Here is a 14,467-nt window from a genome sequence, read left to right on the forward strand (position 1 = left end):
TTGCCACTCTGCTCACATCCGTGAGTGACCACAAAGGTCTCACGAAGTGTTATTGTTGGGGTAGAAATAAGTTGCAGTGAGTGGGAGACTCTGCAAGTACAGAATCCTCGAAAATGAGGGTCTGTTGTACGGTGGAATCATGAAGCCAAGTTTGTGTGGAGCAGCTTTCTGAAATGTCATCAGGACCACACTGTACAAGTGAGAGAGCATGCTCATCCGCAGTTGTCAGGGGTGAGCTACTCCTTTCCAGGTACAGCGTAAGTCCTTGAGGGTCAGCACCACGTCTTAGTCTAGCCCAGGGGTCCCCAAACTTTTTACACAGGGGACCAGTTCACTGTCCCTCAGACCGTTGGAGGGCCAGACTATAAAAAAAAACTATGAACAAATCCCTATGCACACTGCACACATTTTATTTTAAAGTAAAAAAACAAAACGGGAACAAATACAATATTTATTTATTTATTTGTATTTTTTTCTGAAGTTGGAAACGGGGAGGCAGTCAGACAGACTCCCTCATGTGCCCGACCGGGATCCACCAGGCATGCCCACCAGAGGGCAATGCTCTGCCCATCTGGAGCATTGCTCTGTTGCAACCAGAGCCATTCTAGTGCCTGAAGCAGAGGCCATAGAGCCATCCTTAGCACCCGGGCCAACTTTGTTCCATTGGAGCCTTGGCTGCGGGAGGGGAAGAGAGAGACAGAGAGGAAGGAGAGGGGAAGGGATGGAGAAGCAGATGGGCGCTTCTCCTGTGTGCCCTGGCTGGGAATCGAACCCGGGACTCCTGCACGCCAGGCCAAGGCTCTACCACTGAGCCAACCGGCCAGGGCACAAATACAACATTTAAAATAAAGAACAGTTAAATTTAAATCAACAAACTGACCAGTATTTTAATGAGAACTATGCTCCTCTCACTGACCACCAATGAAAAAGGTGCCCCTTCCGGAAGTGCCGCGGGGGCCGGATAAATGGCCTCAGGGGGCTGCATGCAACCCGCGGGCTGTAGTTTGGGGACCCCTGGTCTGGCCTGTCATAGTGTTTAGAGTCTCAGAAACTAACCGCTGAATTAGGTTAACTCCATGTTTTCATCATACTGGTCTCTGGAACTGGCAAATGGGGATCAAACTCCCTAACAGAATGGATTTGAAAATTCAATGAGATAATTCATGAAAACACTTAAGACAGTATCAGTATTTGGTTAAAACTGAATAAATGTTAACCATTATTCAATCTAATTTAATCTGTAATATTTGATGATGATGATGATGCCCCTGCCTGCTTTGCTGTGTCTGAGCGCCTCTCCCGTGTTGGCGCTGAGCGTTACTCTGTGAGATGATGAGAATGTCAGGAAGGTACCCCTCCTTTCAGAAAGTCACCATTTCTGTCCTTGGTCTCAGTCTCTGGTTGCTAAACCTGACTTTTTAAGTTGCCTTTGGAATGAAATGTCATCATAATGATGGAGCTAGGACATCAGCACATGTGTTGTATTTGTTAAGCCACATGAACTCCTCCCGTTGCCAGAATTGTATACTCAGCCTCTTTACAGTGAGTCAGCAAGTTGGAAATTGTGGTAAACCTCTTAGAAGACGAGACTTTTTTTTGTATTTTTCTGAAGCTGGAAACGGGGAGAGACAGACAGACTCCCGCATGAGCCCGACCGGGATCCACCCGGCACGCCCACCAGGGGTGACGCTCTGCCCACCAGGGGGCGATGCTCTGCCCCTCCAGGGCGTCGCTCTGTCGAGACCAGAGCCACTCTAGCACCTGGGGCAGAGGCCAAGGAGCCATCCCCAGCGCCCGGGCCATCTTTGCTCCAATGGAGCCTCGGCTGCGGGAGGGGAAGAGAGAGACAGAGAGGAAGGAGGGGGGGGTGGAGAAGCAAATGGGCGCTTCTCCTATGTACCCTGGCTGGGAATCGAACCCAGGTCCCCCCGCACGCCAGGCCGACGCTCTACTGCTGAGCCAACCGGCCAGGGCCAAAGACGAGACTTTTTTAAATCACATGAACACTTTTGTTCTCCTAAGGCCTTGCAAGTTTTTGTTCTGTTTTTTTTTTTAAGATTTTATTTATTGATTTGAGAGAGAGAGAGAGAAGGGGGGAGAAGCAGGAAGCATCAACTCCCATATAGGCCTTGACAGGGCAAGCCCAGGGTTTCAAACCGGAAACCTCAGCGTTCCAGGCTGATGCTTTACCTACTGCACCATCTCAGGTCAGGCCTAGCAGGGCTTTGGTTTCTTATTTTTGTGCGGATTTTATTTATTGTTTGTTTGTTTATTTATGGGTGTCTGCAAGCTTTTGTGGGTATAATGTTTATGTTTTCTCAGTTTTTATTTTTTTTGAGCTAGTTGAGGTAGGATGGTGAGGAAAATGGACAGGCAGTATGATTCTTGATGGCAAAATGAAAGCTTAATTATTTATTATATTAAGAACTTTCTCCTGTAACTACTTCTTATAAAATTGACTGCTGTGGTTGTGTTGAAAGACCCCCTGAAGGTTGGCTTCATATCCACTGTGGTGTGTTCTGTGTTTTCTCTAGTATGAGTCTGACGAGCAGGAGAAGAGTGCCTATCAGGACTACGACAGTGACAGTGACGTTCCTGAGGAGCTGAAGCGCGACTATGTGGACGAGCAGACAGGCGACGCCCCTGTGAAAAGGTAAACGTGCTCTCAGAGTGCGTGGTCGTTGCATTGTGTGCTGTACATAGGCTCTCCGTTAGGGGGTAAGAGAAAACAAAAGTCCAAACGAAAATTTTCTGTTGGCTATAACATCATGTGACAGAAATGAGTATGTTTTAAAAAATGATTCTTGGAAAGCTAAAAATGTACGTTGTTTTTTCTAATATTGGACCTAATCAAAGTGCTCTTAATTTAGAGATCTTAGTGGTTTTTGCAGAAAGAATACCAAACTGCTTTATACAACAGTGCTACCTTTGGAGACAATTTATGCTTCATATAGATCAGAAAACTTCAGGAAGGAAAGTAGTCTTTTTTTTTTTTTTTTAAAGTGAGAGGAGGGGAGGTGGTGGACAGACTACCGCATATTCCTGACTAGGATTCCTCCGGCAACCCCGTCTTGGGCCGACGCTTGGACCAGCAAACTATCCTCAGCATCTAGGGCCAACAGTCAGACCAGTTGAGCCACTGGCTGCAAGAAGGAAAGACAGAGAAGGGGGAGAGGGAGGAGAGAAGCAGATAGTCATGTGTGCCCTGACAGGGATCGAACCAGGGGCTCTGCACGCCAGGCTCATGCCCTAGCCACTGAGCCAACTGGCCAGGGCCAGTCTTTTTTAGGGGGGAGGGGGTAATGTGTAATTTCTGCCTGAGTCTCGTAAATATAGAAAGTTTCCTCTTATCTTGCCATGTCATTTATGTTCACTGAGCCTTCTGTTAAGTTCCCTTTCTGTTTTTGAGTTCACTTTATTATAAACTGTGCTCTTCAAAAAGCGTCTCCCAGTGAAGTGCTCCGAATTCTGATATATAGATGAATTAATTTCATGACTATTAGGCATTTAATAACTACAAATATACTTTATCTTTAATGACAATACTCTTCTCTCTGCTTTACCCTTATAGTACCTCATTATATTTAACTGATTTGAAATCTCCTCAGAAGTGAGCAACTGATGTAATTGTGAATATTTTAATTGGGAGAATTTGTTTCTATTGGTTTTTACATATATGTAATATTTAAGTATCTATATCTATGATCTACTGTGAACTAAGAACTATTCTGTTGAATGTTTTCTGTATATTTTATTCAGAAGGAAAACTCTTAACTAAATTTAAATGAACAAGTAACATAGTGTCTGCCAGTATATACAGTACTAGCATTTTTTTTTTTTTTTGTATTTTTCCGAAGTTAGAAGTCGGTAGGCAGTCAGACAGAAACCTACATGCACCCGACCAGTTCCACTCGGCATGCCCACCAGGGGGCGATGCTCTGCCCATCTGTGGTGTTGCTCCCGTTGTGGCCAGAGCCGTTCTAGCACATGAAGCAGAGGTCATGGAGCCATCCTCAGCCTCTGGGCCAACTTTGCTCCAGTGGAGCCTTGGCTGTGAGAGGGGAAGAGAGAGATAGTGAAGAAGGAGACGGGGAGGGGTGGAGAAGCAGATGGATGCTTTTCCTGTGTGCCCTGACCAGGAATCGAACCCAGGACTTCCACTTGCCCGGCTGACACTCTACCTCTGAGTCAACTGGCCAGGGCCACAGTACTTGCATTTTAGATAGGGTTATACAGCCTCCTATAATGCCCTAACTTATTCCTGAGAAGTATAAATGTGAACTGTTAACCGCAGTTAACAGTTATTATCAATTCCAACTTCTAAATGTCTCTTAAAATTTATCAGACTTCCTTGTATTTCACTGTGCCATCCTAGTTCATGCAGAAGTCATCTCTGTGCCTGATTATTGACCCAGCACCCTCACCTTGGCTTCCTGTCTCCAATTTTGACAACCTTCTAATCCATTCTTGTATACAAATATAGATTTTATTTTTATATATAAATTTGATTATGCCTTTACCTGGTTTAAAGTTTAATGCTTCACCTCTGCATGCAATATAAGGTTCATACTTCTTAGGTTTGATGGCCAGGTGATCTGGCCTTCACTTACCTCTTTTCTTGTCTCTTATCTGCCCACTCATTCTCCATGCCAGCCTTGTGAACTCTGGGCTTCTCTGAGCAAGCTCTGTTCTCTCTTACCTTTAACTTTAGTACATATTGTCCCCTTTTTATCTGTACTTACCATATCACATCTACTTTTCCTTTAAATCTAGACCTTACCTCCTAACTCCAGACTCAACCATTGTGACTTATACTTACTTCAGAGTCTAAGGATGGTATTTTTTCATATTTGTGTGCCTGAAATAGGATGCTTGGTACATTTGATGTATAATTTACCTAGGTCAGAACATCTATTTGTTAAAGCGACATAGCTTCTATTAATGGTTGATAATGTCTTGGAATCAACAAAATAGATTATAGTATTTTATTTTTTTATTTAGTTTTGCTTGCTGATTTCTTTCCCCTCTACTGTAAGCTCTTTAAGGACAATAACCTCTATATCCCCACCTGATACATGGTAAGGTTTTCACTAACTAGTTAGTGAACGAAGGAAGGGTGGATCCAAAGCTGGCTAACTTACTGATTTACTACTTGACATCCCTAATTACAACTCTTGTTTCTCTATGTTCAGTGTTTCAAGAGAAACCCTAAAGAGCAGGAAGAAATCAGATTACAGTCTAAATAAAGGAAATGCTCCCATCTTAACAAATACAACACTGAATGTAATAAGACTTGTTGGTAAGTAATTTCATCTTTTTTAAGAAAATTATTATAGCAGTTAATTTAGTCTACTTTTGTTACCAATTTTAATTGCAGTTTTTATTGTATACTCCAGTGCCCAATGCAGTGAAGGATTTAAAATAATCATATGTCAGTGTTTTCATATCTTAATTGTTCCTAGTAATATAAGACTAGTATTAATGTCAGTTTTCTTTCCTAGTTAACTACTCATTAAGTATTTGTATCTTCCACTTTTTCTAAAATATCCTAATTCATTGAAATGTAATGAAAAATTATGTGAGGTAGAGGTATATGTAGGATGCTGATAGTACCAGTTTCACATTTACACAAGTTTTTTACCTAATTGCTTCATTGATCTTCACAGTCTTCCTGTCAGATAGGCAGAGTGAATTGTGATTCTCTGGCATTTTCAGACACAAGTGTTCTACAAGCTAAATATTTACACCGTAGGAAATGTTCTTATTACAGGTAACTCATTTACTAATGCCTTTGTAGAAGGCGAAACATGAAGAAATGCCATATTTAAAATACTTAGCTTTGAAGATGATGCGGAATTTTTAAGTCAGTATTTCAACATTGTATATGCTATCTCAGCCTTTAAATCTCACAAGTAGTTTTCTGCACATTTGACAAATAAGTTCTAAAGGTATCTTCTCAAATTAAGTCATCTATGTCATCTGTACTAGTCTGGAATTTTAGTGGTTTTCAATAAAATTCACTGTATTCTTTTTATGGAGATGATAACTTCCTACTATTGCCTAGTTTGATTTGATTATACTTGGCTCTGCTAAAATGGTCTGTGTTCTAAAAGATAACTTCTAAATTTTATTAATAAGTTGGATAAAGTAGACAAAATGATTTTTAGAAGTCCTGCTTTTCTTTAGGAAAAATAGTGGGAAAGTAATAATGAATTGAGAGGAAAAGAAAAAGTATATATTTTCATGACAAAGAAAAATGACAGTTTCTAAAAACCTAACTAAACATAAGAGTCATGAGTTGCTGTCAAGAATTTATAGAATCAGAATTGGAAGACTTTGGAGAGGTCATCTGGTGTAAAATTGTATAAAATAAGGATTTCTTTCTATAATGCCCCTAATACATGGTAGCCATCTAGTCTTTGTTTTATGTCTCCAGTCACTGGAAGCATATTATTTTGCAAGACTGCTCATTCTATCAGACTGGTTTAATTGGTAGAAATCTCTTCCTTATGATAAACCAAAATATCTCCCTCTGTAATTTTGTTGTCTAGTTCTGCCTTTAGGAGCAAAAAGACTTACTGTACATTTCTTTCTCCCATTTTCCCGTATGGTCGCTTTTCAAATGTGTGCTGGTAGTTACACTGGGCTTCCTTCTCTTGTACCCTCCTCCCCAGCCATCCTCAGTGTCAGTGTGCTCAGTTCCCTGTGTGGTCCTCACTGACAGAGATATCCCAAATTCTTGCCATCCTTTTCAGCCTCCTGGGCTCACTGTAGTTTTCAGTGTCAACATGCTGCAGGAGATAGAGTTTAATGAAGTCAGCTATTGCTTAGTTATGTTGAAGCGACAAACCACCCTCCCACCTCAGTGGCTTTCAACCATAAATGTTTATTATGTGTAATGCTCCTAATCATCTTAGTTCTGCTGCATGTGTGTCTGCATTCTGAGCTGCAGGCTGAAAACAGCAGTCTGCACATGGAGGGCAGAGCAAGAGCTGAACCATGTTGTGACTCTTGGAGCCTTTGCTCTGATGTGGCAGCAGGACTTCCTCTGACATGTCACTAGTCACTGGCCGTAGCAAGTCAGGCTTGACCATGGGAGAGAGAAATATACTTTTGCCCCTGGAAGGCACTACAAGTCCTCTTACAGGGAGTAGGGGGACAAGGAACAGATAATTGGGTAAAATAATACAATCAACTATGTTTACGTTGTTGTTTATATTTTTTAAAACTTACGTAGTTCAGAAATGACTTGCAGACATCATGTTGCTTTTTCTCTAAAAGACATATATTCAGTAGAATCAAATCAAGGCCAAAACAGTATTGAAGAGGAAAAAAAATCATATTTCATTCAGTTAAAAATGCAAACAATTCAGTTAAATGCAAACAACAAATGCAGATCTTTGGTTCTTGGTAAGCATAAGGAAATGAAGAAAGAATGCATTCTGCTATTCTTGTTATCTAAGGAAAGGATAGAATAATGATAGAAATGTTCTGCATGGGTTGAATTCAGAAGACAGTAACAACCAGCTCCTATGTGAGGATTACTGACGATATAGTGGCCATGGTCTTCGAGCAGCGGGTTTGTAGAAACTGAGAAAAGCTGGGCCTTTGCTGTGGCAGCCGGTAAACAGAGCAGTCCTGGGGGAAGCCTTGCTCAGTGAAGGGAATATGACCTCTGTATTTTCAGCCTCTCTACCACCAGAACTGTGACTAGAGTTAGTTAGGAACCAATGCCTAGTAGGATGATTTAACTTTCATGTCTTCCCATTTAGGGCTGGGATTAGATGCTGTCTTTATTTCCCCATTAGATGTTTAAGTCTACCACTTTCTCTGTCCCTGGGAGGTCTTTATCTTCAGTTTGTACATATTCATAAAATACAGTTTCAAAGGAACCACTCACTAAGGGGTCTCTGACTAGTAAATGCACTGTTCCATCCCCTGTAGTTACTGCACAAGGTGCTTAAAGATGATCAGTTGTCAAGGCAATGTCTCTACAAAGTCAGAAGTACTTGTTGCAAATAAGATAAGTTTTTGGTGCCTGGGAAGATGAAGGAACTAATTATTCAGTAGTTGGGAGACACATTTTAGAACATTAAAGGCATATTTATAATGTCCTTTTCAATGAGTATTTATTTGGCAGAGAAGTAGGAGAGATTAAACAAAAGAAGGTTAGCAGGGCTTCCCAGCCCCAGGCGGGACCTGAATCTGTTAGAAGAGCTCAGGGAGTGTCTCACAAGTCCAGAAGACCAATCCAAAAGGTGGACAGTTTCTTGCAGACGGAGGCCCACAGGGTTTAGGGAATCTGGCATCCCTGAAATAGCCCTGGTATTCGACCTCTGTCTCCTGGAGGCAGCTCTCACTGGAGGGGGCGGGGTGGGGCCAGGCTGCCAAAATCTATGCTTGTAAAAACTACAGACCTTACAATAAAATTCCTACTTTGACAGCTGGAAAAAATACACTCCCGCACATGCACCAGGATTTAACCAGAGTACGTACGTCTAAGGGATTGTGAGGCGGTGGGGTTGAGATGCCGGGCGCATGGTGGAGAGAATGCAGAAAGAGGAGGGCTCAGTTCACCTCCTGCTTCGTTAGTGCATTCTTCTACGTGGGGCATTATTATTAATTACTGTATCATGAAATCTTTTAAGTTGAAAAGGTAATGCATGAAAATGGTTAAAAATGAAAATACTCCAAGATATAAACAGAGCTCCTGACCTGCAAGTCTCCTTTCTCAGAGAAAACTACTCCATTTCTCCCATTTTCTGTGGGAAATATTAATGTCCTTTTACAAGTATATTTAATATGTGAATCCTCTCTCCTTGTTTTTTTGTTGTTGCTGTTTTTGCACATGTAAATAGTTTCATAAACTGCATGTTTATAGTTGATGAAATATCTGATTAGTGATCCAGAATGTTCTAGGAGCATACTTTTCAAATATTTTTCAATTGTGATTTAAAAAAAGAATTCTGATTTTATGAAATAATTACAGAAGGTGATTCTTAAGAAAACAACAACTTATAATAAATAGGAAGAATAGAATCTGAGGCGGATAGTTTTTACTTTTTCATGTGTGCTTGGGTGTATTTCTCTTCCTCACCCTCCGCCTGTTGTTTAGAATCATCTCTCCTGTAATTCAGACAGATATACCGACTTCTGAGGTAGTAAAGACATGGTTTTGATAGGAGACATTTCCATTAGAGTAAATTGCCATTTTTTTCTACTGCCATTAATGTGCTTTCTCTCGAGTCATGGTATCTTCAGTAGTACCAATTAAAATTTATAGCCTGACTTGGCAGTGGCGCAGTGAATAAAGCATCGGACTGGGATGCAGAGGACCCAGGTTCAAGACCCCGAGGTCACCAGCTTGAGCGTGGGCTCATCTGGTTTGAGCAAGGCTCACCAGCTTGGACCCAAGATTGCTGGCTCGAGCAAGGGGTTACTCAGTCTTCTGTAGCCCCCCTGGTTAAGGCACTTATGAGAAAGCAATCAATAAACAACTAAAATGTCGCAACAACAACAAAAAAGCTAATGATTGATGCTTCTCATCTCTCTCCATTCGTGTCTGTCTGTTCCTATATATCCTTCTCTCTGACTCTCTCTTTGTCTCTGTAAAAAATTAATAATAATTATAGCAGTTACATGAAATAGAGCCAACAACTGAATTATTTGCTCATTTGGAAATTAAGCAAATGGCCTGTTTTTAACATCTTCTGTAGAGGAGCATTTTTTGTAGATATGCTTCTTTCCCTGTTATTTTCCATAAAAACAAGACAAAACAACACAGTTGTTATTATTTATTAGTTGATTCAGCCCACCTTTCTTGCACCCTTTAAATACATTAACACGTTTATAAATGCATAGACTTTGGTTTTTAATTTTATTTGTTACTGTTACATGTTTAGAGGAAAGAGAATGGGGAATACTGGCATCTCCCAAAGGAAGGAAGGAGGAGGATGTATCCTTGGCATTTTGAGGATATTGAGCTCTTGAGTGATATAATGATTCAGAAATGTTCATTTTGTAGAACATACAGCAGTATACAGTTTCCATGAAAACGTGACAAACAGTAAAAATGATGTTCAAAAATCTTTGTAGACATTACTTAAATCAGTGCTACCCAAGAGTACTTTCCAGGGTGATGTAACTGATTGTAGGTTGCTGTCCAGTACAGTGACCAATGGTCACAAAGGACTTGAACACTTGAAAGGTGGCCCGTATGACTGAGGAATGTACTACTTCATTTAAATTTTTTTTGGTAAAGTATTTTTGCTATCACTTCATGATTATAAACTAACAGAGTTTGATTTTGTTCTACTTAACTTTTCTTTTCAGGTAAATATATGCAGATGATGAACATTCTCAAGCCAATTGCCTTTGATGTCATCCATTTCATGTCTCAGCTATTTGATTATTATTTATATGCAATATATACCTTTTTTGGTCGGAATGATTCAGTAAGTCAACCGTTGAGGGGAAAGTTTGTTTCTTTTAAAATCTACTTATTTTTTAAGACTTTATTTACTGATTTTAGAGAGAGGTCAGCAGGGAAAGAAAGGAGGGTGGGGAGCAGGAAGCATCAACTCTAGTAGTTACTTCTCATATGTGCCTTGACTGGGCAAGCCCAGGGTTTCAAACCAGTGACCTCGTCATTCTAGTGGACACTTTTATCCATTGCGCCACCACAGGTCAGGCTAAAATCTTTTTTTTTTTTTTAAATATAGAGCTCAGTTCATTTCCTCTGTATAAAATACAGAAAAATCATTATTTTGAAAATTATCTATCAAAAATTCAACAAAATTATTGATATCCGCTTTCTGCCTAATTACCTTATTTATATGTTAATTTTAAGTTTTGATATAATAAACATATTGTTATTCAAATTTTTTGGCAGGAAAAATACAGCATCTGTTTCTAACCTTGACATATTTTGGCAAATGAAAAATATGCAGGTTGCCTTGTTTAAATCTGGCCCAGTGTATAATTACTGCATAGCAAAAGAGACATTTTAAATATTGGCTAACAAAATTAGCAGGTACTACTACAATCAGAACATGATGGCAAATATTTATTAAAATAATTCAAAATCTTTCAACTGAACCATCTGCCTATCAGAGAATTAATGTTTCTGCTCCTCCTTTATCTTTTCCTACTTCTGAGGAGAACAACACAATTTTTGGCAGGTAACTGACCTGATTTGATGGAATTATTATGTGGTTCACCCAGATATTTGATAGTTTGGCTATGCAAAAGCATACTGCTTGGTACTATAAATATATCAGTAGTTTTCATATACTATATTTTGTACCTTTAAAACATTTTAATAGATATCTACATTTATCATATAAGTGTTCATATCTTTGCTGTGATTACAAGTATATCAAAGACATAATCTTTTTTTTTTTTTTTTGGTATTTTTCTGGAGTGAGAAGCAGGGAGGCAGAGATACAGACTTTGCTGTGATTACAAGTATATCAAAGACATAATCTTTTTTTTTTTTTTTTGGTATTTTTCTGGAGTGAGAAGCAGGGAGGCAGAGATACAGACTCCCACATGCACCTGACAAGGATCCATCCAGCATGCCCACCAGGGGGCGATGCTTTGCCCATCTGGGCTGTTGTTCCATTGCAACGGGAGCCATTCTAGCGCTGAGACAGAGGCCATGGAGTGAGCCATCCTCAGCACCCCGGCCAGCTTTGCTCTAATGGCTGCGAGAGGGGAAGAGAGAGACAGAGAGAAAGGAGAGAGGGAAGGATGGAGAAGCAAATGGATGCTTCTCCTGTGTGCCCTGGCCAGGAATCAAACTCTGGACTTCCACACTCCAGACGGATGCTCTACAGCTGAGCCTACTGGCCAGGCCCTCAAAGACATAATATTTTTTTATATTAGACCTTAATTGCCTGTGTTCTTAATTTTCCGAAATATTTTCTAGAAAGATTCTCATATAATCAGAGACAAAATGTTAATGCAGATAGTGCAGAATTTATGTTACTATAAAATATGTAATAATTCATCACTCTGAATTTGGAAACTCACTCAACAAATATTAAAGAAGAAAGACATTCTAGAGTTTTAGCTAACTGTCAGAATGTTTTACTCTTAGAGAGGAGGCTTCCTCTGTCGCCTGGGCTATGCCTCTAGACTAGTGCTGGCGAGAAACTACAATAATAGAATGTTCTATATTTGCACTACCTAATATGGTAGCCACTAGCCACATGTGGCTATTGAGCACTTGAAATGTGACTAGTGTGACTGAGGAACTGAATTTTAAATTGTATTTAATTTTACTTAATTTATCTTTATATATATAAATGGCCACACATGGTCAGTGACTATCATATTGGATAGAATAGTTCTGGACCACTTTATTGATCAGATGTGTTATAATAGGGGCCTTTAGGCACTTTGGGGAACTGCAGGGACTGTGTTTAGATACCGCTTTCCAGCTGACCGTGTGGCACAGCTCTCTTTACGTGAGAGTCCCCAGACCTGAGGCAGTGAGCACGTGCAGACAGCTAGATGCTGCTTGTAAAATATCCTGCATGTTTGATTTAAAATCTGTCATGTTTTAAAGAACATGCTAATCTGATTTTTTATTAAAAGCATTTCAATCGTGTAAGACTCAATAAAAGTTATTTCATTATATTCAAACAATTAGCTGTTAGTTATAAGGTTATTATCCTGAACCTAGATGTTTACCTATATTTCATATTAGAAATAGTTTGTATTATATTAATTCAGTGTTTTCAAACAATTAGCTGTAAGATAGAAGCTTCTATTTTTAAGCTGGGTGTCCACCCATACATTATATTAGAAACAGTTTATATTATATGAACTAATACAGAATAGACATAGAGTATGCATGGGTAAGTATAGCATTTACCCAGCCTCTTACTCATACTGTACTTTTCCTGTTATTATATTATATTTAGTAATATGAGCTTTTAGTTACCATTACTTGGATATTGACTGTTGTCAGTGTATTGAATATTGAAAATATGTACATCTTCAAATCGAGCAACTTATAATTCAGTCCTTACTATTTTTGATTCTTAAAAACCGAAGGAATCTTGGATAAAAATAACAGAGCCCAGAATCTCCAGAATCAAATTGATGATGCAGTCCAACTTTACCCAGCATAAATAGGACCACAAAACAGGATTATATCCTTAAGTAAAAAGAAAATCAGTGTAGTCTGTCTCAAAGATGTTGGAATTAAGGTATTAGTGTTTTCAGTGGACTATTACAACTATCTTTAATAAAGTAAAATGAAATATATTTAATAAAATGCATGAATATTCTAGTAGAAAAATAGGAAGTTCCAATAGATAACAGCAGTAAAAAAACTAAAAAGAAATCTTTGCACTGAAAAATACCACTTTGCAATTAAAAAAAAAATGCTGAATGTACTTAACAGCCAAATGGACATGACAGGAAAGAATTTGTGAACTTGAACCTAAACTAATAGAAATTATTCAAAATGAATATAGAGAGCAAAAGATTGCATAACAAAAGTGACCAAAGCCTTAGGAACATGTATAAGTTTTAGCAAATCATCACATATACATGTCATTAGAATACTAGATGGAGACAAGAGAGAGAGAGAATAAGGTAGAAAAAATATTTGAAGAAACAGTGGCCAAAAATGTACAAGTGCAAGATGCTGATTGAACAGCAAGCAGAATAAGCACAGACACATGCCATGGGCATCCTCTTGAACACTAAATTAGACTAATTACAGCCTTCTGTATCTGCAGTTCTGTATCTGCAGATTCAATCAACTGTGAATTGAAAATATTATGGAAAAAATTATGTTGCTGCTATGTAGTGTATATAGCTAGGGCTACAGTGGTTGTGTCTGTACTGAGTATGCACAGACTTTTTTTTTCTTGTCATTATTCCCTAAAGAATACAGTATAACAACTATTTACATGACATTTACATTGTTTTAGGTTTTATAAGTTACCTTGATTTTTTTCAGTAAGCTGATTTAAAGAATACAGGGGGATATGTGTAGATGATTTGCATATACTAGACCATTTTATATGAGGGGTTCCTGTGGCCAGTCCCCGACTGATACTGAGGAGTGACCATACATAAAAGGACCAGTGATTTGATTAACAGCCAACTTCTCATGAGAAACTATAGAGGCTAGAGAAGAGTTAAATAACACCTTTAAGGTACTGAAAAAAAAGAAAAATTGTCTATCTAGAATTTTATATCCAGCAAAAATAGCATTAAGAATGAAAGTGAATTTAAGACATTTTTGGATAAAAAGAATAAAAGTAAGAATTTGCCACCAACAGGCTTGTAATATAAGAAATGATGAAGGAAGTTTTTTAGGCCGAAGGAAAATGATACAATATGAAAATACACGCCCTCAGGAAAGAGTGAAGTGTTGGTAACGGAAACCATTGGGGAAACCCTAAAGACAGTTTGTTTTTCCACTTAATATCTTTTTTTTTTTTTT

General features: G+C 39.0%; 1 protein-coding gene across 1 annotated transcript in view; it reads left to right on the plus strand.

The window, feature by feature from the left end:
- VPS50 (VPS50 subunit of EARP/GARPII complex) overlaps nt 1-14,467 on the plus strand; it is a 114,973-nt gene that overhangs the window by 79,907 nt on the left and 20,599 nt on the right. Inside the window, exons 19-21 of the mRNA XM_066239549.1 lie at nt 2,535-2,653; nt 5,193-5,299; nt 10,333-10,454. Coding sequence (XP_066095646.1) covers nt 2,535-2,653; nt 5,193-5,299; nt 10,333-10,454 — 348 coding nt within the window. The remainder of the gene's footprint in view (nt 1-2,534; nt 2,654-5,192; nt 5,300-10,332; nt 10,455-14,467) is intronic.

The sequence above is a fragment of the Saccopteryx bilineata genome, chromosome 7 (assembly GCF_036850765.1).
Source record: "Saccopteryx bilineata isolate mSacBil1 chromosome 7, mSacBil1_pri_phased_curated, whole genome shotgun sequence".
Taxonomy (NCBI): domain Eukaryota; kingdom Metazoa; phylum Chordata; class Mammalia; order Chiroptera; family Emballonuridae; genus Saccopteryx; species Saccopteryx bilineata.